Source organism: Rhinolophus ferrumequinum, chromosome 20 (genome assembly GCF_004115265.2).
Source record: "Rhinolophus ferrumequinum isolate MPI-CBG mRhiFer1 chromosome 20, mRhiFer1_v1.p, whole genome shotgun sequence".
NCBI classification, from domain to species: domain Eukaryota; kingdom Metazoa; phylum Chordata; class Mammalia; order Chiroptera; family Rhinolophidae; genus Rhinolophus; species Rhinolophus ferrumequinum.
The window spans coordinates 50,355,807-50,381,024 of record NC_046303.1 but is presented as its reverse complement, the minus strand read 5'-3'; the positions used below and the strand labels follow the sequence as shown (position 1 = coordinate 50,381,024).

The window sequence follows — 25,218 nt, the reverse complement described above, 5'->3', positions numbered from 1 at the left end:
CTTTTCATTACTTTGAATATTTAGTGCCAATTCCTTCTGGCCTGCAAAGTTTCTCTTGAGAAATCAGCTGACAATCTTATGTGAGCTCCCTTGTAGGTAACTAACTGCTTTTCTCTTGCTGCTTTTAGGATTCTCTCTGTGTCTTTAATCTTCGGCATTTTAATTATGATATGTTTTGGTGTGGCCTGTTTGGGTTCATCTTGTTTGGGACTCTCTGCACTTCCTGGGCTTGTATGTCTATTTCCTTTACCAAGTTAGGGAATTTTTCAGTCATATTGCTCCAAATAGGTTTTCAGTTCCTTGCTCTCTTCTCATCCTTCTGGTAACACTGTGATGAGAATGTTGATATTCTTGATGTTGTCCCAGAGGTCCCCTAAACTACCCTGATTTTTTTCTTTTTTGGACTCTTTTTTTCTTTTTGCTGTTCTTACTAGAGGTTTTCTGCTATCCTGTCTTACAAAACACTGATTCGAGCCTTTGTTTCATGTGATGTACTTTTGATTCCCTGCAATGTAGTCTTCATTTCATTTATTATGTTCTTCATTTCTGATGGGTTCTTTTTATGTTTTCTATCTCCATTTTTATGTTTCCTTTCTCTTTGTTGAAGTTCTCCCTGAGATCACTGAGCATCCTTATAACCACAGTTTTGAACTCTGCATCTGGTAGATAGCTTGTCTCCATTGTGTATAAATCTTTTTCTTGAGTTTTGTTCTGTTTTTTTTTTTTTCCATTCCTTTTTTTTTTTTTCTTTCTCTACCCATTTTGGCTACCTGCCTGGGTTTGTTTCTATATGTTAGATATGGCTGCTGTGCCTCCTGGTCTTAGTAGAGTGGCCTTATGTGTAGTACGTGTCCTGGGACCCAATGGTACAGTTTCCCTGGTCACCTGAGCCAGGTGCTCCATGTATGTCCTTGGTGTGGGTTTTGTGTGTTTTCCTCTTGTAGTTGAGCCTTGGTTCCTGTTTGCACATCATTGGGAGGGATTGACCCTCAGGCTGATGGGTTGTGAGGACTGGCTGTGACTACAGTGGAGGAGTTGTTTACAGTGGAGGAGTGCAGGGGCTGACCCTACAGAGCAGGATTCACTTTAGCAGGACTCTGGTGCCTTCCCAGTCTTCCCTTTGGGTGTTTTGCCCTAGGAGGTGAGCGGGTCATGGTCTGGCTCAGCTTGGTCTGAAGCAGGCCACTGGGTGTGCCAGCCCCAGGGCCTCCTGGGAGGGCCCCTCCACTCTAGGCCAAGTTCAGCCACAGCCTGTGCCCTGCCTGGGGCCACCTGGCTGAGCCACAAAGCAATCTACAGATGGAAGCTACCTATGCTAGGCTTGGAGGTACCTGGGAGAGGCCAAGTCCTGAACCGAAGCCGGCTGCCTCTAGTGCCAGGCTTGGGGCTGCTCACAAGAGGTACGGGACACTGAAGCTAGATGCTGCATGTTTGGGGTTTGTGAGATTTTAAGAAAGTACACAGCATGAACCAAGACAGGCTGTTTGTATGGAAAAGCCACTGGAAGCAGTTTGGGTGTGACCACAAGTTAGGTGGGGTGAGGTCTTGGGGAGTCACCAGAGCAGGGTGATCAGTGTTAGCCAGGTTGATGGAGACTCAGATATGGCACCCAACTGTGCCTAGAGGCAGGGTGGCGGAAGGACTCAACAAAGGAACAATGGCTTCTGCCAGCACTTCTGTCTGGTAGAAAGTTGCCCCTCCAGCCCTTTCTCGAAAGCCAGACAGTTCAGTTCCTCTCTGCATGTCCCTGGAACCCCTTGAGCCACTGCCCCAGCACTGGAGCTCAGAGTGAGCAAGTCTGTCAGTGAGAAAGTCTGCACATGGGCCCTTCAAGAGAAACACATGGGACTCCAACAGCCCTCCGTCCCACTCAGCCACAGTTTCCACCGGTCCTTATAGCCAGAAGTTGTGGGGACCTCTCCTCTAGGTACTGGAACCCTGGGCTGTGGAGCCTCTTGCAAGGTGGGGCCCCTTGCCCTCCAGAGTCTATAGCCAAGACATGCCTCCTGCTATCCAGCTTCCACACATGGTGTAGGACCAGCCTGCTGCATGTCCGCCCTCCCACCCGTCTCGAGGCGGCCTCCTCTGTGTGTCCTCGGCTGCAGGGCCTCTGCTCAGCTAGATCCCAGGGAACCCCAGCAATGGGTGCTGTGCAGTTAGCTGCAACCTTCCTGTGGGTGTGAGAGAAGGCAAGCAGGGCTCCACCTGCTCCGCCACCTTGACTAGAAATCATGTCAACTATTTAATTGTAGGTGTGGTGAGGGTTTTCCATGTCTACAATTTGTATTAGTGATTTTCTGCTGCTTGAAATCTCAACCCTCCATGCCTGCGTGTATGTAGGACTAAAAGGCAGCCATCCCTGCAAGCTGCTGTTTTTAGCACTTTTAGCACTAAGTGCTAAAAGTATGTTGTCCTCACTTTCCGCTTGTGAATCAATGCCCTGAAATAACTATTTCCCCAGGGTTTCTGGATTCTTAATTCTAAGTTCGAGATTCCAGCATTGTAGCCAGAAGGCAGCCCCTCTTGGGCCAGTACTTTGACAGTGCTAGGAGCACCCAGTGAACAGGGAGGGTGGGTATTTAGTGTATCACAGTGTTTATTCTAGCACTCATCATTTAAGCACTTTCTTTGCTAAGCCTGTGCTAAATGCAGTTGATGCTGGGAGAATGGAGGTTGCCCGGGCTGCGCATCTGAAAACTGAGAATTGCAAAGCTGCACTTCAAACACAGGGCAGCCGGATCCCAAAGCCCACGCTTGGAACCACCACACCCCATGTCTTATTGCAGAAATTCCTGGTGTTTGCACTCTTGTCCTAGTACAGCATTTGAATGCTTCTGTGAATCATCCAGGAAAAGTGTCAGAAAACTTAAAGAGAATATGCTGTCAAACCTCCGCCCCCACCCCCACTCCCTCTGTCACCTTCACCATGTATAGGCTTCCAGGAGACGCATCTGCAATGTTGAGCCAAATGCACCCTTTCATTCTAGAGAATGTCTGCCTGAAATCCCTGCCTCCTTTTCAACCTGGTCTCCTAAGATTGACAATTTAGACTCTAAGGAAGGAACCTGGGAGTCCTCTAACCTCTCTACTAGGAGCCCTGACTCAGCCCCCGTTACAGGCCTGCTTCACTCTCGTCTGGGAGCCACATGGCCCCCTGCCACAATATCTGGGCCTCCCTAAAGTAGCTCCCACAAGGCGCTGACTTCCTGTTGGCCTCTGACACTCATCTCTCCCCTTCCTGCTCTCAGAAGGTGCTCGTGTCCTGCACACGGGGGATTTTTTCCTTCCATTTCCTCTCGTTTCTGGACTGGTTCCAGATCTCAGTGCATAGTCTTCCCAGGCCCCTCACCAGGAGGTTTGCAGTGAGCGGTGCAGGAGGCCTGGGCCACCACTAGATGTGGGCCCGGGCGCAGCAGGACTTCCGGCTTCCATCACTTTGTAATTGGCCCTAACAGAAGACTGACAGCTTCATAGCGTGAGTCACTTAATGTGGAGATCTCCTACTAGAAATGCAATTTTTTCTAATGGGACTTAATACTTGATTAATTAAGACTACCTGCTGGCTGTAAAGTTGAACTTTGAAAGTGCTGCTATATTTTTCTCTAAGAATGATGTTATGGCATTTGGAGTATCTGCATTTCATAACACATTAGTTAATTTCTTTTTTTTCCTTGTATCACCTCAGATGGTACTTTGTTTTTTTAAATTGCCAGTATTTCAGATTGCACTTGGGTTCAGGGAGAAAGGAAGGTTCTCATGCTGTGTTCTGTCAGACTCTTAAAAAAGCACCAGAAATAAAATGTCTGCGTTTGATGTTTACAAGTAATTATGTCAGTGACGCATAATATGGAATCAGATTCAGTTTTGCTTTCTGTGGCGTTTTGGCAGTCTTGTTAGTGGCTAGAGTGGAAGATTTAGTTTTGGCAGAAAAATAACTGCTGTGACTCAGAGCTCCAAAGGGACAGGTGATTGACCAAAAGACCCCAATTTAAAAAGAGCTGGGTTTTACCAGACTGGCTTATGCAGGCATCTCAGCCAGTGGCCTCGGTGGGCATGGGCCAGCGAGACATGACATGTCACACAGTGGTTCTCTCTCCATCTCCCTCCCTCCTTCCTGTCCTTCCCTTTCTGCCATTGTATTGTTTGCAGTTTGCATCAGGATATATTGAAGGAAAATAAAGAAAAAACACAAATATTCAAACCATAAAACCAATTTAATTGCTATAGGTAAGCTTCAAATTTGACTTTAAGCTTCCTGAAGCTAGAGATAAAAGAGAAACAGAATCAGCAAGGTAATTCTCATTTTCGAAAGAAAGGAAGGATGTCTATTCCTACGAGAAAATTCAGTGTTTCTTAACATTTAATTCTGAAGCCCTTGTCCGTGGGGTTTCATACGGGGAGCACCAGGGAGATGGGGATGGACATTCTTAGGCATGTTGCTGTAGCAGAGGCAGGAAAGAGTCCACAGGGCTGTTCTGCAGTCAGTCCCGGGTCTCGTGTCGTGAACTACAGTTCTGGGTAAATCCCGCCAGATCGTGTGGGGACAGGGACGGCAGGGCGGAAAGTGGAGGCATGGGTTCCCCTGTCTCCCCACAGTCCTCAGAGCGGCCTTTCAGGTGTGCCGGAGTGTGGGGGGCAGGGGGCGTGGGGGTTTGTGCCCCCCACCTCTTGGCCCTTTATCCCTTATCTGTGGTGCAGAAAGCAGACTGCTGGGCCACAGGCTCGATTCAGGGTCCCAGGGAGCTGGCTGGGAATGCCAGCTGTTCCACCCCCAGGACCACAGGCTGTGAGAGGTTTCAGCTTCCCCTGCCCGTCTGTGGGAGTGGAGCTGGGGTGCAGCTTCATCTGCATTCCACCCGTCAGCTTCCGGAGACCTCAGGAACTTACGGTCCTGCCCAAGGAGGAAATTATTACAAGAGAGGCTCTGATGATATGACTCAAGTATGTAGGTAACGGGTCCAGTTTGACCCAAAGAAAGAATTTGGGGTACCTAAAGAGACGATAATTGCATGGGTGTCCTGGAAACATTATTTTTAGATAGGGTTTTCTATGTGAGTGGTTGACGGTTTGAAATGGTCCTTACTCCAGGGATTCTTGTTTCTCCCTGAGAATTCATCTGTTTTGAAAACAGGGCAAGCAGTCGCTGTTGTCGAGATGCTAGAAGAGGCTGTGGGCGAAATGAAGAGCCAGCTGCCTGGTTGGGTCCCTGCTCTGTGCTCTCCTGTCTCGTACCTAATTTCTCCACCCCTCAGTTGAGCTGTCCGCAAAGTGAGAGCATGGGAGCCCCCACTTCATAGGGTTGTTTAGAGGAATAAATGAGTTCCCATGTAGGAAGCTTCTCAAACACTGCCGGACACGTTAAGCGCTGTAGGTGGTAGCAGGTGCTGTGATCGCCGCGCTGTTGGTAAAGCTGGAAACGTCCACCCAGGTGGAGGCAGTGCCAGCCGCCACAGAGCAGGACTCCCAGAGATGCCGCCACACAAAACCAAAATCCCTCAGATCTGATTGGGTGCTTGACTTGTTGCCTGAAGCTCTGTAGCTTGAAATACTGTGAGATGATTTGGGCCTCAAAATTTTTCAAGGCGAGTGTGCTACGCCCCCAGGGCGGCCGTGGAAGACCCAAGTCACACTCCCGTCCAGTGTCTGGTGTGGAGCTTTATGGGTTTCTTGTGATGGGCAACACACACGAACTGAAATGTTTCTGCAATAACTAAGTAAAATAAATTGCTGGTAAGTGTTATTTGATGAAACAGTTAAAATTAGAATCCTTACCGGAGATAGATTTTACTTAGAGAATGGCTAATATAAGGACATTCTTTCAGTAATACTCTGGACCTAACAAGAACACTGCTGACGAGACGTCAGTGTGAGGAAGACGCTGGTCTGGTTTTGCAGGCTCTCAGCGTAGCTGGAGTCCTCGCCACGGGGAGGAGAGCCCGGGACTCAGTGCTTCGCGCTTCCGCGTCCTTGCTGCTGTCAGCTCGCGTTGCTGCCGTCCTACCTCTGGACACGCAGGCTCCACAGCTTGGCCTCTAATCTGCTCTTGTCCCTCAGAGCCCAGAGCCAGTAAGGAGGGGGCAATAAGAGTTTCCCATTTGCGTTGCCGGCCTTGTGACAAGGCGCTGATGACTGGTAGGGGTGTGGATCTGGTCGCACGCTCCTGGGGAAGGGGGGCTGGTGGCCCCCGACATGCAGTCGTTAGAAGAGAGCTGGCATAGACCTGATAGAGTGTTCAGCAGAGAAATAATTTTGTGTATACACGGACATAATTGCCCTTTGAAAAGTTGTGTAGAAATGTTTAAATTTACCCACCTTAGATTATAGCCCAAAGAAGGATTTTATTGAAAATGAAAGCTGAAAGTTTTGACCAAGAGGAGAACCTATTGGTGGTAACTAGTTGAAGGCTTTCCTGTGTTCTCTGAATTTAGCCTGTGAATCACATGCGCTCCACGAGGGGGTTTGCCCGAGCCACCTGGAAGCAAAGTGAGCCACACAGGCCAGCGAGCTGGGGTCCCCTGCCGGCGTGCGTGGATGTGCGTGTGTCCCCGCTGCAGGTGGGGAGAATGGTTAAGAGTTCGCCAGGGCGGGAAGAGCGCCCTTACTCCTCTGCTGCTGCCGAGGGCCGCTGCACCCCCATCCGCTGTGTGGGTCTTCCACCACGGCACTTCCTCAGGATTGACAAGCGCGGATAACTTCTGCTTTTTCTTTCTTTAGACCACTGCTCTTCCAGACCAGTGAACACCTGGCCAGTAGTCCCGCACTGGGGGACGTTATTCCGTTCAGCATCGCTATTCAGTTTTTGTTCACGAGAGCACCGGCTGAGCTGAAATCCCCCTTCCAGGTAATCACCTGCAGCCACAACCCTCTCAGGAGTCTGAGCACAGAGCCCCCACTCCCTGGATGTGCTCCCCGCCTTCTCTTTCTTACTCAGTCCTGGATTTCTGTCTTAGCAGTGAATCATTTAGGAAGGAAAACTCCCACTGCCCTGCCGCTGCTTTCTCAGCATTGTAAGAATTACCCAGTGAATCCAGAACTAGCCCTTTAAATAATAATGACACAAATAATTTACATTTATTTGCGGTTTTTTGATGGAGGCCCCATTTTCTTTGCTGACCCACCTTTCACTGGCAAGTCCAGAAGCTCCTTGGGAGTTGGGAAGGCTCCCCAAGGGCTGTGCCACCTTCCCTCAGGCACGTGCTGGGGGGCTTTCTCCTTGGCATCCTTAAGAGCAGGTTTTGAACCATCTCTTGCTGCCGTTCACTGAAGAATGCATGTGCACTCTCTCTTCTCTAATTCTGTCCCCCCTGCAGAGGGCTGAATGGTCCCACGCTCGCTTCTCCCAGTGGCTGGATGACCATCCATCTGAAAAAGACAGGCTTCTCCTCATCAGGTAAAGCCATATTTCAGGGCATCTGTTTGTTCTGGAAGCTCAGGACGAGTAGGGATCTCAGGGGAAGTGGGTGGACGTGTACGCGCGACGGCACCTCTGGGGCCACCTCAGTGCACAGGTGCAGGCGGCTGGGGCCCAGACAGTGGGAGCTGCGGGCACAGCGATTTGCTGCCCGCGTCTTTCACCTGCATTTCCGTCCACGTCCCTGTTGCGCGGCCCCTGCCTCCTGCAGCCCAAATTGCCGTGCACTTCCGGTGCTGGAAACCTGCTGGGCTGTGAGCAGACCCCTTGCTGTGAGCAGTTCCACATTTCTGCTTCACTTCCACATGCTGCAGTTATTGAGCTGGTGGAGCACAGATACGAGTAAACTTAAAATTCTCTAGTGTGCTACAGTTATTAGCAGGAAGCAAGAGCAGTCCAGTAGGCACTTACTAGGTAGCACGTGCCCTCCACGCACACTCCTGCACCCCCGCCACGCCGAGGTTGGGGGCGTTGACTGTCGCATGTGATTTATGAAGCATTCTCGTCTGACACTGCTCTCCAAAATCTCCAGAGGCCTTGCCACCAAACCCCAGCACCTGTCCTTAGCTTACACCCTGCAGCTCTCGCTGCAGTCGACCACCGCTTCCTTCTTGAAACCCCTCATTGACTGACTGATTAAACCCATTGCCATTGAGGCCGACTGTGTACTCGGCCCTGAGGACACAGGCTGCCTCAGCGATTCCAGGACATCACGGTTATGTTTCTGTCCTAACCTTTCTGGGCATTTTTCCCTCAGTCTCATTTGCTGAATTGTCTGCTGTCCACTCCTTAAATGCCATCATTTCCCAGTTTGTTCCTGGCTTGTCTCCTTCCTGTTCTATCTGTATTTTGGTCCCCAGGTAAGCTCATCTATGACTCTAGTGACTCTAGTGATCTCTTCTATCCCAGTGGCTCCCAGGGCTGTGCCTCACCTTGATTGCCCAGGATCCCAGCCAGCAAACTTGCTGTCATATGTCGTCAAAGTCCCACAGAAATCTCAGTCACAAAATGTCAAAAAGAAATCATCATTCCTCTCAAACCTGCGCATTCTTCTAGACTGCCTATCTTGCTGAGGTGTCACCTTCACCTCCAGCCAAGCTGGACAGACAACCTGTGAGTCGTCGTTCAGCTCCTCTGCCACCCACCTCATCCTCCGAAGCAGTCAGTCGTGCCTCTCACGTGGCTCTGGCAGCCATTCAAGCTCCCCCCGGGGGGAGCAGAGCACAGACAAGCCTTTCTCTGCCTGAGTGCCGGTGACGGCTGGGGTTCCCCCGGCCAGAGCAGGGCTGATGGGTGGTGCAGTTCCCAGTCACGTCGGCACGTGAGAATCCCCTTCAGGCTTTGAAAACTCCTGGTGTTGAGGCCGGGGGTGGGACCTTGCATCAGGCAGTTCCCCAGCACAGCCGAGGCTGAAGGACTCGAGGAGAGATCACTGAGGAATATCAGCCCATCGGCTCCGGGGGTGGGGGGTGGGGGTGCACTGAGCCCAGGTGAGCCACTGGCCCCCGGGGCGCGTGGGTGAATGAAGAGATTAGCGCAGCCCCTGCTCTTCATCCTGCTTATCGGTTAACTCCTGTCAGCTCTGAGCATCTGACCAGAAAATGGCACAGACACCAGGGAGCCTGCCAGCAGTTCAGGGACTGGTGACCACTGCCCGCAGAAGGCGGCGTAGGGAGGGAAGGGCTCGGGGCCCACTCAGAGATTTGGGGTGTCTTTGTAGAGGCTTTGTTCCGAGTCTCAGACCCACTCAGCTGCAGCCCACTTGATAATAGAAGAGGATTTAGGATTCAGTTAATTGAACAGGTTTCATCTTTGTCTTCTTACATTGGAGTGAGTTCATCTACAACAGTTGTCCTGCTGTGGACACATCAGAAATCTGTTTTCTTTTGCTTCTCTTTGAAAATGTCTCCTGGGTGATTTCATCAGCAGTGCTGTTGCTGAGCCTATATTTAGTAACTGAAAATCGTGCTAAGAAATAGTGTTGTGCTTTTTAAATAAGACCTATCCATCATTCCACATTTGTCTGGTATCAGAGCCTTCATGCTCTGAGCAGGAAATCGGGCCCCCCGCCTCCAGGAGATTCCAGCCACCTCACTCCTGGTGAAGCCCTGGTCGTGGGCAGCGGGGAGGGGATTCGTCCTAGAGAATGTTCTCTCTCATCTGTTTCTGCATAACCAGCCTTGTCCCCACATGCTGAGGATGGGGGCGGATTTCTTTCCCCTTAGATAAGCCCAGGGTAAGTATTGCTCTTTAAATGTCAGTACATTTGTTTTGCTTTTGGGAAAACCTTGTTATATACTCATCTGTTCCTCCCAGCACAATATTAGGTTGTTGTAAAGTAGGGCAAACCGAGGAGCGTGTGGCCACTGCTGCTAACTGGCAAACAATGAACTCTTCTGCCCACCTTTTTATTTCCTTTTGACACCAGATGTTTCTCTATAGCTTGAATGGGTACTTGTCAAGTTAATTTTAAAATCAGAGTAATCACTGAGACATGGAGCCAGTGGTGTAAGTTGGGGGTTGCACCTCCTCTGTGCCCAGCAGGCAGGTACCAGACGTGTGTGCCCTCAGGGGCGGAGGCTGCGACCTGCGTGCAACTGTAAATGTTGAATGTGCTTTCAGTAAAGAGGAAGACTGAGTTTTAGTTGCAAAGATTTCTCAGGCTCTGCAGAACTGGCAGAATTGGCCTCAAACTCATTGACTCTTGATATTTGCAACAGAGCGACTCTTGTTATTCTGTGCGTCCCTCTTTGCTTTTCCTTAGTCTTAGTAGAACACCTTTATGGTGTCAAAAGTGCAGACGTTCTTTGCCTATTTGTATTTCTTATACCATCGTGAGGCAATTCTCGGTGCCAGATGTGTCCTTGGACCCCCTGCCCTCCAGCCCTCCCAGGGGCCCCAGCGGGGAGCCATTCCTCGCGTCCTGTCCATCAGCGAAGCCGCAGGTCCCGTGGATGGAGGAGGATGTTCAGTCTCCCCTGGTGTCCCTGTGGCACTAGATACCTACAGTTCTGGAAACTGGGTGCCTGAGATGAGACCAGAAGGGAGGGTGGAGCCCAGGAAAGCCGGGGTTTTACCTGCCGAGCGAAGGCATGTGCTACACTTTGATGCCATGTGTGCATACTGGTATTTAATGACGGGCAAAACCCAATTTTGTTCCATAAAAGCCTCTGCTTGGCTAGTTTATATCACATTGAGCAGTGTTGCCATGTTGCCACAACCCGTTCCTCCACTAATTGTTTGCACAATTCCCGTACTAATTTTTTTCAATAAGGGTAACTTTAATAATCTGTTTATTTTGGTTGCAAACTAGAGTTGGGACGAATTCTTACATAATGCTTGTCCTGGCTTCCAAGATAGCTGATGTTTTGCTCAAGTAAATGAAGTAATTTAGTAATTGCTTGAAAATCTTGCTCTGATTTGATGTGGGAGGGCAGCTCTAATCTGTTTTTCTTCCAGTAGTTCTGATAGTGTTTTTGATGAATACCAAAAAAACTAACCAAACTAATTTCTGAGTTTTCTTCTACATATTGTGTAGTTCATATAATGTCGTACCTTTGTGAATGCAAATGAAATTGCTAAGTCAATTTTTTTGTCCATTAGATAAAATGGATCTAATCTGTTCACCACAGAACAAGCAGAAATGCTGAGAACTTTTTCTTAGACTAATTTCTTAGACTGATAGACATATACCATTGTCTTAAAGACAGCTGGGGCCATTGGGGATTTTTCTGGTGTGTAGGAATCTGCAGGACTGAGGTGATAGCCTACGATGCCATTGCAACTTGAAAAGTGTTACTAAAAGAAGCAAGTTTTTTTCTTTTTTTCATAAAGAAATAGCTTCATTAAGGCTCAGCTGTGACATGAACTAAGGCAGCTCACAAAACATTCTCTAACAGCATTAAATTCCATTTCGCATGCCTTTGCGTCTTTGAGGACCCCAATACTCATGTTTCTCTTTTACTTTCTTCTGCACTTTTGTCCTCACTTTTTCATTACAGTTCTATCTTCCTGTATTTCTAATTCATTTTTAAAATTCATTCATCATGCATTTGTGAAGCACTTGGTTCTGGGTCTACGTGAATGAACTAAACAGCCCCAACCTTTAAAGTTCTTACCTCGTAGGAGGGAAACTTACCAATGAACGGACTGCCAGCGTCCACTGTTATGTGGTGAAGTGTACGCGTCTTGCTCAGTTACATGGAGAATCTGCGGCCGCCTGAAAGTATGAAGGAGGGGTCTTCTGAGCGCTTCATAGTACATATCTGTACCTGGAAGAGCTGGGCGTTTCAGAGTGCAGTCTTTTCATTCTCATAACTATACCATGTAGGTGAAGGTGAGCAAACAGGCCCAAATGTGGCCCAAAGCACACCTCCGGCTAGCGGGGCAGAGCCTGATACTGCAGCTGTGCTCCTCAAACAAGAGCCGCCAGCCCCACGTTCCCCATTTGAAGTAGTTGTGCCCTGAGCAGAGCATGAAGCCAGCCTGTAGGGATCCCAGATGTGGGGGTCCTGCTGCGTCAGGGCTGCTGGTGCAAATCAGAGCCCTTCCCACAAATGCGTGTGACGCAGGTGGCTTCAGTTCTTTTGTGCTGCCTGGGGTTTGGAAAGGCTTTATCAGAAAGAGCACATCTGAGCCGGGTCCTAAGGGCACTCGAAGGGTAAGGAAGGTACGGAGAAGGGCCTAAGAGGATGTGTCTCGTAACCGTGCGATTCTCAGTGTGGCCAAAGAGCAACAGGCCTCTGCAGCCTGGCCGTGTTAGGCAGACATCTTTGTTCAGTCCTGTTCACACACCCGCCTCCCCCACCACGGGGCACTGGCGTTGCCTGGGAGTCACACACAGTGAAGCTGCTCTGCGCAGTGTTTTAACACAAGCGATGGAAACTAATGATTAGAGGACACTTTTAGGCCACAGCAAAGTGTCTAGAACCCAGCAGTAAGTGGCACAGACAGGGTGGGGGTGAGGACGAAGCTGGTGTTCGGTGGGCTTGTGTCGAAGCGTCGTCCTGATGGGCCTGGGGCACGGCCAGGGATGCCGCGCGGGCCAGTGGCTCTTGCGATCGATCATGTGGCAGGTCCACTAGCACCGGGCTGAGATGGCACCAGGGTAAATGCCAGCCCCGGGCTGCAGCTGTAATCAGGACCCCAAGTGGCAGGACTCAGACAAGCAGAGGGCAGGCGGGCTGGCGTGGAGATGCCGAAGGAGGTGACAGACTTGTAACTGGTGAGATGAAGCGTTTATTTAGATAGAGGCCTTTGGGAGCTGTTGGTGTCTTGGTGAAATAGGGAAGGTGGGCAGAACACTGCCCTGTGGGTGGTTTTGTCCCCTACGTTTCTTTTCTTTTTCCTTTGTTTTTTTGATAGATTTTATTTTTAGAGCAAGTCTAGCTCACAGCAAATTTGAGAAGGTCCAGAGATTTCCTATTCACCCCATCGCGTGCACAGCCCCCACCAGTGGTCCATTGTAGCGGTCGGTGAACCCACACTGACGCCACTGTCACCCAAAGCCCAGTTTACATGAGGTTCATTCTTGCTGCCACACTTTCATTCTGTGGCTTTGGACTTCCCTAGGTTTCTGACAGGTGAGTTTGAGGGTTACCTGGAAGAAATCAGGTAAAAATGTGCAGAACGGCAGGTAGAAGCAGAAATCAGGAGGGGGTTCAGGGCTGGAAGAGATAGGGGATTCAGTTATTTCGTAGCTGAGACTGTGGAAAAGGATAGTGGAGTCGGAGGGTCATGGAGCACAGAGCGAGTGAGGAGCTGGGCAGACTCCAGCCAGTGTGTTCCTCAGTTAAAGGACAGCAATGAACGAACCTGAGCAAGGCTTAGTCTTTTCAGTGTTTGGAAGCAAAACCACCAGTTAAGAATTACATGTGAGATGGGACTGGAGACTGTTGTGTGCTGAGTAACTGTGTTAGTTTGTATCTTTAGAGAAATGCTCTGATCTCAGAGTTGTGCAACTTTTAAAACAATATGATTAAGACAAAAATTTGTTATACCTGGGAATTAGACCAATAATGAAAAATAATCTAACCATTGTTTTTAGCTCCACTTAAACAGATTATCTGGTTCAGGCATTGAAAACTTTTTCTTCGAAGGGCCAGATACTGCCATGTTTCCCCAAAAATAAGACCTAGCCAGACCATCAGCTCTAATGCGTCTTTTGGAGCAAAAATTAATATAAGACCCCATCTTATTTTACTTAAGACCAGGTCTTATACAAGACCAGGTATAATACAATATATTCGTTTTATATTAATATATTTATAGTCATGTATTAATTTTATATAAATATATACATTTACATATTAATATAGTCATATTAATTTTTGCTCCAAAAGACGCATTAGAGCTGATTGTCCGGTTAGGTCTTATTTTCAGTGAAACACGGTAAATATTCTAGGCTTGGCCAGCCTTAGCCTCTGTCTGGACTTTTCATTTCTGCCACTGCAGTGTGAAACCTCCACGACAACACAGACACATGCGTATGGCTGGACGTGGCCTGGGGGCAGTTTGCAAATAACACCAATTTAATTCATGAGGACATTAATCATAACTGGCTGGTATCACATTCCCTTGACTAAATTCAGACTGTCTCCTTATAACATCATTTGCTAAAAATCCAGGCCCAGGAACAGTTTCTTCTATGGGTTCATGTTCCGTCAAACAAGGGTATAGTGCATGTAATGGTGTCACGCTGTGCACCAAGGCCCCTCCCTCCACTGCACGAGCTCTGCATAGCACACACTGCATGTGGCTTGTCAGAGGTCTCCTCAAGAGGGAAATGGAAGAAGGAAACTGAGAACCAGCTCAGAGGCCAGAGCCTCTGATTGTATGAGAGTACAGTGCAGACCCAAAGATGTTTAATTTCGCACCTTCACCATAGTAACACTGCCAGTAAATATTTGAAGGCTATTGGTCACTTAGCTTACGGAACTGGGCAGAGCAGTTCCAGAAATGGGACACACACACACACACACACACACACACACACACACACACACACGGTCAGACAAGTTTGTGAGCTCATCCTAGACAAAGTGCTATATACCTCATTGCTGAATATCACTGTGGTCACCTTCGAAGTACTCCCCTTGGGAAGCTATGCACCAATAACAGTGCTTAGTCCACCCTTCAAAGCAGTTTTGGAACTCTTTCTGGAATGGCCATCAGAGCCGTCGTCATATTACCCTTGATGTCTTGAATGTCATCAAAATGTCGTCCTTTCAGTATTTCCTTTATCTTTGGGTAAAGAAGTCACTGGGGGCCAGATCAGGTGAGTAGGGTGTTCCAATAGTTATTTGTTTACTGGCTAAAAACTCCCTCCCAGACAGTGCTGTGTGAGCTGGTGCATTGTCGTGATGCAAGAGCCGTGAATTGTTCAGGTCTCACCTTTTCAGCACTTCCAAATAGTAAACTTGGTTACCTGTCCAGTTCGTACAAATTCATAATGAATAATCCCTCTGATATCACAAAAGGTTAGCAACATTGTTGCAACAAGTTCACGAACTTGTCTGACTTCATATACCTATATGTGTGTGCATATACAGAGGGTGCCAAAAAAATGTATACACATTTGAAGGAAAAAATTAATATTGTAATAATATATACCAGTAAGATAAATACAAGTCACATTTGACTTACGCAATTACAAGAGGTGCTCAAAGTGGTTACCACCAGTGTAAGTTTTTTCCTTAATTTTTTTGGCACGCTGTTTATATGATGTATATATATAGGTTACGTATATATGTATATACCAGGGTGCCAAAAAAATGTATACATGACTTGTATTCTTTTGTTATGAGTATGTATTGCAATTTTAATAATTTTTTCCTTAAAATGTGTATTTGGCACCGTCTGTATATATACACTATATATATAAATATACTATATAAACTATATAGCATGTTTTATAAGCTGTTTTATTTATGTAATTTTTGACGTTACTTTCGTTTTGGTTTTCAGGGGAGCCCTGGAAGCTTATGTCCAGTCAGTAAAAAGTAGAGAAGGCAAAGAATTTGCACCAGTTTATCCCGTGATGGTTCAGCTGCTTCAAAAAGCGACATCTGCTCTTCAGCAATAACATGAAATATTTTTTCATCTCCATTTTGCACTAACCCATTCAGGGTTGGCAGTTAAACTAAATACATACTCTAAAAGACAGCTATTATCCACTATTTTAAGAATGTAATTGACTTTTCTGTATTGCTTAGTGATCTTTTTCTGTTTACCTCTTTAGCCCTTTTACCTTTAGCAGCATAAAATGTCAAAAATCATTACCACCTTCAAACTTCAGGGTCCTGATTTTTCCCGGACATCCTACTCTTTTCCTTTCAGGCTTCTCTGAGGCTAAAACTTCTTTCTCATCACCTGAGTCCCCCTGTAGATAACACATAGTAAGTACCCTGCACCCGCCAACCAGCCTTCCTCCTCAGTAGGTGAGTATGTAGCCCAGTGGTTCCCACATCTGGTTTCACATTAGAATTACTGGTGGAAGCTTTAGAAAAACCCTGATATTGATTTGTACCCCACATTGACACGTCTGGGGATAGGAGTCAGGCATTAGGATTTTTAAAAAACATCCCCAAGTGTTTGCAATATGTAACCAAGTTTGGGAACCACTGGCATAGCCCAAGGCAAAGCTGTAGGGCTAAATGTTTAAATGTTATACTATAGCTGTAATAAAGATAGAGCAAAAGAAGTGGCTTTACAGTTTGTGTGTCGTTTTATTTAAAACAGACTTTGGGGCTGCCCAATTAAAAATAAAAACCATTTTTAGTCTACAAAGATTCTTATAAATAGCAGACAATCTAGGTTTTTTTCTATTGCCCTTGTTCTGTTAACATCTTTAATGCTTTAAAATCCCATGAGCAACTTACTTTCCATCCCCTAAACCTGTTATTCTGACATCTCATGCATCAAGTTCAGTCAAGATCAATCAGCAGAAGTCAAAGATAAACAATTTTTTTCATTTTATTTGAAATAATATACAAGAATATAGTGTGCAAAATTTAGGGGCAACATCATGAAGAAGTGTGATGAACTGAAATCAATTTTACAGCTGTGATTCCTAACCAGAAATACCATGTGGTTAAGTAACATGAAAAGCCATGATTGTAGCTCAGAGCAAAAGCAGCTGTATTGCCAATGTATTTGCTCTAATTTTTGACAGTTGGAGGAAAAGTAAAGTGCGAGTGTTGCACTGCAGTAAGTGCAAAGTCTGCCCCCACCATAAAGATACGATGACAAAATAAGATACTTAGGCTATGTGGCTGAGGAGATACAGAACACAGTTTAAAAATACAATGGTGTCAACTGTTAACAGCACCCTGTCGGCGACTGCGTCCCAGGGCCATGAACTGGTGGCCTGGGCCGCGTCTCCACTGGACGGTGGGTGGTGCTGCCACCTGGTGCATGAAGTCAGCATGCCTGGGTAACTGCAGCAGGTGGCTCTCCTGCTGGACGCTGACACCAGCCACCCGCCAAGGTTCCGGCAGCCCTTGGCACTGGCCAGAAGGAGCGCCTGTGTTTGGCACAGATGCTGAGCCATGTGATGGTTGCTCAAGGAAAGGCCAACCCCAGCTTCTGTTTCATTCCATCATGTGTACAATACAGATTAATAAGCAGTAAGGAGCCGATGTATGAACAGCAGTTACATATTTTTAAATTCCCCTTTTGTACAATTTAAAATAAAACATGTATACACTTCTCCGCTTTCTACTGTACTTTAGCACCACAGGATATCAATTTTCAAGCCTATATTACCTGATAGACATATATGAAGTTTGGAAGAAAAATAAGGCAATTTGGTTTACAATGTTGATAGTTTTAGCTTACTTAATGCTCTAATGGAGAAAGCACATCCTCACTCTTATTATTAAATCATTTCGAGACTCAAGGCTATCAGTATCTTATGGTCACACGAATTCAGGACAAATGGTGAGACCTTGATCTTCTTAGGTCTTTCCACCCCCCCGTCAGTGTCTATGCAAATGCAGACTTCCCGTCAGCATCCTGGTTCAATGCTGTTGTGAGCCCTGAGGAGATAAAAAAAAACAACTCTGTGAATATTTACAAAGCAACAGATAGTAATTCTATAAATGGATTCTACAAAAGCTAAGATGGATGTTTATAAACTATTAAAAATCACTTCCTCAAAGGTGGGGATTTAAAAAAGTTTGCTAATATTTGATGACCTAAGCATCTAGAAAATTTATAAAAATGATAAGAGAGATGGAGTAGGATTCAAAGGGGATCCAGGCAAAGTCCTACATGGAATCCTAAGGTAATAAAGAACTTCAAAAAAACCCAGTTCAGCCATCCTCTGAGATTGCAATCTGACCACTATTTCTTTAAAAGAAATTCTTGAAAAACGTAAACAGATGTGAACTGCACGTTACTATAAAGAGGCACAAAAACACAGAATCACAGACACCTCTGCAGCCCTCCTGCTGTACATGTCTTCCCTTCATCTGCAGATAGTTCAAACTGAGCTCATTCTGTTCTATCGTGACTTTCCTTGTAATTAATCTAGATTAACACAACTTGAAGGACGCTAATCTAGTCATGGAGCAGTTCTAAGAAGCACGTCTACCCAAGACAGCATTGCACGGTGCAAACTTGACCAGTCTTCCCGGGCGTTTCGATTTCTTCTCCTTCCTGAGGGTTTTAATTTAGAAATTCTGGGCAACATCAGAAGTCCCCAAGAAGGCTGGTTAGGACTGCCCCCCCATGCCTCCAATATCTGTACTGCCCCTCACCAATTAGGAAAAGGCTGTTTCCTAACCAGCCTTCTTTTTAGAAATAATTTCTATTGTGATACCACCCCAAAGTAGAAATAATTTCTACTGTGATATTGAGTTAGTAACACCCATTTTTCAATCCAACTAGAAATACTACATTGCAAAGTTATTTTTCCACCTCAGCATTTCATGACCAACATGCTTCCTAAGCGTGCCTGAGACTTGTACTTTTCATGCGAAAGGAGTCAATGGCACTGCCTGATGTAAAAAGGCGGCCTGCGTGATGAGACGGTGTGAGAACACGATTAGGTGCTGAGGTATAAAACTGCTGAGAGCACCATCAACACAGCTTTTAAAGGCTAGATAACTGCTCCGTGCGAGCACAGTTCTGGGGGAAAGTCAAGGTAATTTTAAGCAACTGCTTGTTGAAACATACTGAATTGGTTCTTTTCCTTTTCCAACAGTCAGGATTTAAACGTTTCTGTTCTTCAGCCAAAGCCTTTGCTTCTAATGTATACATCCTCCTCTCTTCATTCTTCATTTTCTTCCACCTGTCACCAAGGATCACACTTATGGCTCTGTAAAAGAAATATTTACACAATGCTGAAGGCAAGAGTTTTTCATAAAACTCATGTCAAGTGCTGCTACTTCAGGAAGCAATATAAAATTAAAAGACAAAAATCTTGTCCAACATAGAGGAGGGAAAAGGTCAAGACCATCGTAGTCATTTCCAGTAAAATCTCAAGTCATGTGGTCCATTCATCACAATCTCGGCAATTAGTCTCCTGGAATAGTGCCAATATTTCCAAATGCCAAAGGACATCTAAAATGGCTACAAAATGGATGTTCTACAAAGTTTAAATTTAAAGAGAAAAATTACTATTTCAAAGAAATGGTTTAAATTACCATTGGCTCTCTCCCGGTCCATGGTTTAAGACATTAAGGCAGACAACAGTCAGCGTTAGCAGGATACAGTATTGACCCATACAAAAAACTATTCTTACTTTCTATCTGTGCCCATAACCTGTCAAATAAGTATGATAAAAGTCTTATTTCAGTCATGCAACCATTAGTGAAAATGGGGTGACATTAACTACGCACATCTTACTGTTTCCCTCTTAAGACAAGTCCAGATAAACCTCAGGCCATATTTGTACTATCCCTCGAGGAAACTGCATAAACTCAAAAGCAAGAAGTCAAACTGTGAAGACATCATGATGGAAATCTGAAGGTATTTCCTATTTATGTTTGTTAACCTGTCCCAAACCTACTAAATAGTCTCATCCAGGACACGTACACATAAACCATTTTCCTTCTATGAAGAGCTTTTAACTATTAATTTCACGATACTGTCAAGACAATTTCAAAACAAAAGATCCTGAAATGACTGCATGAAGTATAAACAAGTGATTTCCAGTAACTGACGGGACACTAGAGAGGCATCTGGGCTTTAGAGGAACAGAACCTCAGAAGCTCCATTACTTAAAAAGAAATTAAATGTTTAGTAAACACATTTTTTAATCCAATGACTTGATGCAATTAAACAATGTACTGCATCTTCCTTTACTAAAATAACCCGTTTTTGTAGTCTCTGGGTTAAAGGTACCACATATTGGTTGACACATTTACCAGACAAACAAACCAATAAACATTCACATATGTATGAATACCCCAATCAGTGATGCATTTGATATAAGAAGCTTCTCTTTTTAAAATGTAAACAAAAATTAAACTCATGAGAACAGATTGGTGGTTACTAGATACGGGAGATGAAGGGGTGGGATGAAATAGGTGAAGGTGGTCAAAAGGCACAAACTGCACTGCCGGTTGGTCCCGGGGATGTGATGTACAGTGAACAACACTGCACGGCTGCTAAGAGAATGGAACTTCATAGCTAGTATGGTGATGAATGTTAATCATACTTATTGTCATGATCATTTTGCAATATATACACATATTGAAATCATTACTCTATACACCTGCAACTAATGTAATGCTATATGTCAATTGTATCACAAAATATATACATAATATACATACATGTAAAAATTAAGCTCGTGAGACATTCAAACCTGAATTCAAAAGTGATAATTTCGGTGGATAATCATTTGACTTTTCTCATGACCTTGTGGGTAAAGGAAACGGAGGTTTTGTTTGTTAGGAGGTTTTGAATGATTCGTTTCTATACATGGAGAAGTTGGTTGTTGTGAGAGGGAATGAGCAGTAGAGAACCGCAGAGATGATGTGAGAGCACCATAAACAGAAGAGGAAGGACGCGAGTTCATCTGTATTTCTGGGCTTTACTGAGGACACCTCTAGGTTGAGTCTTGACAAAGCTGGCAGTTATTACAAATTGCTAACGTCTGCATATGCCGTAGTGTGACGGCTGTAAAATCAGTACATCCTTGAGATCTGACACAAAGTGCTAGGCTTCTCTATAAAGCTTTTCTGTGAAGATGGAACTGTCAGCTGTCAACAACTGTGTCTGTCCTCTAACAAGCAAATGACATTTAGTACTATTTTAGAAGCCAGATCCTTACCACTTAGTAATCTAATTATCTATTAGGTATTATAAAATAATTACACATAACCCTAAAAATTCTACTTAAACTTTTTACTTTCAAGTCAACCTAAGAAAATAGAATTCAGTAATAAAAGCTACTGAACATTAAGTTTAACTGTCCCAGTTCCTGTGAACTGCACTGAAGTGTTAATTATTACAATCAGAATCACCACTATTTTTACCTGTTATCTTTCCCTGGATACATCTGAGTATATTCAACTCTGTATTTTTTGGCAAAAAGCATGAAGGCATTCATTGGTCTTTTGCACTTGTTAGGAGAAGTGGCACTCACAGTCCCTGAGCTGTGGGTTTTGACGGCTTTCGCATACAGAGAATTGGATGAGAGCTGTGATGGTCCAGGGGAGCCACAGTTTTTACTGAATCCAGATCTTGCAAAGTCTTGACTGCCGGGTCCTCCACACGACAGAGACGCACGGCGCTGACGAGCCATACTACTTAGCACGTAGACTGCAGAAGAATCCATAGGCGTGAAGTCATAGCTTAAAAAAAATTATAACATGGTTTTAGTTCAACTTAATTATCTGTTTTGTAAAAACTGGATTTAAAAAAAATCTTTAATGTATGATAGGAAATTTCAATGTATTTCCCTCTATGTAATGTTACCAAAACTACTTTAACAACTTCACCACTGAAGTTACTTGTAAGATGAAAGCTTATGAATACACTGACTAAAATTATTTTTTTTAATCTGTGGAGAACACAAAAGTTTCAAAACAAAAGACTTCAAGCACCCCACCCCCAAAGGAGTCTGCTGTAACCCACATACTTCACTCATAATCTCTCCAGATCCCACACCCCCATGTATTCTTACTTTAGATTTACTTTTTGACAAATTTTATAATCTGACTTCTTGGCCTACAGAAGCCTAAAACTAGAAAATTAAAATGGAGTGGCACACATACACCAGGCCTGCAGACTAACGACTACAGACGACAAACTGCTGGGGAAGGTGGTCAGAAGCAGTTCAGTGCAGCTAAAGGCACTTGAAAGGGCAGAGTAATTTGGGCCATCATCTGTTAGATACAGTCATACACAGAAGGTGCCAAAAAAATGTATACGCACTTTAAGAAAGGAAAAAAACGGGGCAGCCGGATGGCTCAGTGGTCAGAGCGCAGTGCTCATAACACCAGGGTCGCCAGTTCAATCCCCACACGGGCCAGTGAGCTGCGCCCCTCCACAACTAGATTGAAAAAACGACGACTTGGAGCTGATGGGTCCTGGAAAAACACACTGTTCCTCAATATTCCCCAATAAAAAAATTTTAAAAAATAAAGGAAAATACTGTTAAAATTGTAATACTCAATATATATACCGATAACAAAAGATGAATACAAGTTATGTGTATACATTTTCTGGCCCCCCCAGTATGTATCAGTCTCCCCAAAAGGCCATCCATCTGTTATAACAGCCTAATAACTTAGAAAGTAAAAACCCACATCGCCCAGGCCTTTGGTACATTCAGTTTATACAGGTACGGCAACTCTCTCTTCAGATCATCTCTTATCTCAACAAGCTTGCTTGGAGGGTATCACTACTGTCTCACGTGAAGGAACAAGCTAAGAAAGACGAAGTCCTACCGCCCAAGGCCACACAGCTACTAGAGCCAAACCCAGGTCCGTCTGTGCACCCCGAAGCCCGGGCTTCCTCACCAACACCACGGTGCTTCCTCTGCACTGACACTGGCTAACCTCAATTGAACAAATAATCATATTAACTGAAAGCATCAGCTGACAATTAGAGCCAATGTAGACCACAGTCTAAAGATACACCTGTGAGAAGAATTCTCTCTTGTTCCAACTGTGTTAACTCCTTCTGCTTCTACTTTTTATCTTAGTAGAAAACCTCGTATTCATTTTTTTAATTCTAAACCCAACTCCTACTTCTCTCCCTGAAACTGAAATTCTGGTAACACATCAAAACAGGTTCATATTAGCTGTAAGAATAGTGTCTGCCTCAGGGAATGCATATGAGGTTTCATAACCTCATTATTCTATTCTAGAGCGAGCTAAATGAATGAGGTCCATGCCATTAACGGCACGTAGTAAAAATGAATTCGACCAATTATCAACCACACAACGTCTGTTTTTTAAGGGTATTACATGAAATAAATGTACTTAAAGTATGACTCCAAAATCATCTAATGAATGCATAGCAATCAGTATTATGACAGAGAATCACTACCATAAGCTACTTCCAAATATAACTTAGAAAAACAGCAAACTTAAGCATTATAAGTAAATCTGACACAAATTAATCTCTACTGAGACAAATATTTAATTACAATGTAAAATACCAAAATATTTCATATAGGGTAAGACGACATGGATGGACCTGGAGGGTATTATGCCAAGCGAGGTAAGTGCGACAGAGAAAGACAAATACTGTATGATCTAACATGTGGAATCTAACAAAACCAAACTCATAAAAATGGGAATGGCGGTTACCTAATGGGGGTTAGGGGGCTGGGAGAGATGATGTTTAAGGGTACAAACTTGCAATGAGTAGTATGTAAGCCCTAGAGAGCTACTGCACATTGTAGTGAACAGACAATACTGTACTGTAATCATCTAACTTGCGAAGAGACTAGAACTTAATTATTACAACCACTAAAGGAATGATAACTATGTAACATGACAGAGGTGCCAATTATCCCTACAATGGCAATCTTATTACAATATATAAAGTTATCAAATTAACATGTGGTACACCTTAAATTTACACAGTGCTATATGTCAAATATATTTCAATTAAAATTTTTTAAATAGGGTAAGCTAACTACTGAAATTTGAAAACTCTACCATCTAGTGGCACAAATGTAACCATCACCTATTTCCAGTATGGATACAATTTAAAGCAGTTTGAAATATTCAATCACAGAATTCTGGATTTTGACGTAACTACAGCATTAAACTATTACAAAGAATACCTGAAAAAATAACCTTTTGCTATACTACCTCACCATCAGTTTCTTCACTATCTGAAGTTCCTGAAATGTGCCTTTTTTCACACCTCTTTCTGTACACGCCATTCCTTAAGCTTACAATGTCCTTTCTGACCTTCATTGTCTAATTATTACTCTTAAAGAAAAACTCCATAATAGTGGAGTATCTACTGACAATGCCATATATATTAACTCATTTACTCCTCCCTTCAATATTATTCTCCTCTTACAGATTTTTAAAGAGCCAGAGAAAAGTTAATTAACTTACCCAGCTTCCATAGCAATCTACTGCAGAGGCAGGATTTGAACCCAGGCAGTCCAGCTCCAGACCTCAGCTTCCTACCAGACTACACTGCCTCCATCAGTGTGCCCCACGTGCACATGTACCAAACCATTTCCTTCTCTAGGCTGGAAGCGAAGAGCCAGGCCCACGTCTGATTTTAATCCCCAATGCCTGGCACATACAAAGCTCTCAAATGTTTGATGGGTGACTGAGAGGGTAAAATAAGTATTTTTGCAAAACATAATGATGCAAAATTTTAATTGGGTTCAAATCCCACCTCTGCCACTTACAAGTAACATGACCTTGGGCAAGTTAAACCACCTAGCCTCAAGTCTATATTCTGTAAAATGAAGAGAATACATGCTGTGCAATGTTGTTGCATAGCTGAAAGAACAACGCATGTATGAAAACGCTTAGGGCAGAAGCTGGCACATATCTCCAAGTCTCGAATCGGCTTCTTCAAATCATGCTCCCACTTGGAAGCTTCCTTTCCACAAGAGAGCCAGCACTATGTTTAAGAGCTCATCAGTTTATTGCTGACTTCCGGTCCTTACCAAGCTAGAATCTACTCAATGTCTTCCCTGTACAGCTTGCCCCAAGTCCCCCAAGTGGGCAAGGGAATTTATTCTGCGGTTCCCAGTTCCTTCCTAAACTAAGTATTCCTTCTTTCTTTCCCTTCTTGCCCTCCTTGTATCGCGCAGCATCTCCCTTAAGCACCCCCTTAAGCAAGCCATAATCTAACCCATAATGAAAATTTAAGTCAACTTCACGTTGCTCAACTTGTTCATGGCTTCTCCTGGATGAAACCACCCATGTGCACTCTTTTATGGGCAAGGGAAAAGAGGGGTGCTGCTGTCACTCCACAAGAAAGACCAGTGCAAAGATCATCGTAAGAGTGATTGCTACTCAGTAGGACCAAGCGATGAGAACTTGCCATCTTGGAAAAACAGGAATTAGGTAGCCAAGTGTTCCTTTTGCTTTAAGAGACAATCTTGTGCACTACGCAATACCTGATATTACATATATATATAAAACATACAAATAAATGAGGGAACCCAAAACCTAAATTAAAAAACAGAATATTTCTAACATCATCATAATTCTACATTTGCCAACCCCCCAGAGATAACTAGTCTCCTAAATGTTTATCATTCTCTTACTTTTTCAATAATTTTATTATAAAAATAATGCATTATTCATAAACACAATATATACATACTATAACAGCATTAATTATGGTAACGTCAATTTATTAAC

The 25,218-nt window shown here is 44.5% G+C and overlaps 2 protein-coding genes across 7 annotated transcripts in view; one reads left to right on the top strand and one right to left on the bottom strand.

The window, feature by feature from the left end:
* Positions 1-16,111, top strand: part of COG5 (component of oligomeric golgi complex 5) — a 313,532-nt gene extending 297,421 nt beyond the window's left edge. For all 3 annotated transcript variants that reach the window (XM_033088094.1, XM_033088097.1, XM_033088095.1), the window contains 3 exons: positions 6,715-6,841; positions 7,311-7,390; positions 15,377-16,111. In XM_033088094.1, the coding sequence (XP_032943985.1) occupies positions 6,715-6,841; positions 7,311-7,390; positions 15,377-15,494 (325 nt within the window). In that variant the 3' untranslated portion in view covers positions 15,495-16,111. The remainder of the gene's footprint in view (positions 1-6,714; positions 6,842-7,310; positions 7,391-15,376) is intronic.
* A 248-nt stretch (positions 16,112-16,359) lies between these two features.
* Positions 16,360-25,218, bottom strand: part of HBP1 (HMG-box transcription factor 1) — a 30,196-nt gene continuing 21,337 nt past the window's right edge. For 2 of the 4 annotated variants that reach the window (XM_033088098.1, XM_033088100.1), the window contains exons 9-11: positions 20,899-21,216; positions 18,590-18,731; positions 16,360-17,448 (exon numbers count right to left, since the gene is read on the bottom strand). In XM_033088098.1, coding sequence (XP_032943989.1) covers positions 17,431-17,448; positions 18,590-18,731; positions 20,899-21,216 — 478 coding nt within the window. In that variant the 3' untranslated portion in view covers positions 16,360-17,430. The remainder of the gene's footprint in view (positions 17,449-18,589; positions 18,732-20,898; positions 21,217-25,218) is intronic. The other 2 variants (XM_033088099.1, XM_033088101.1) reach the window with 1 other exon arrangement.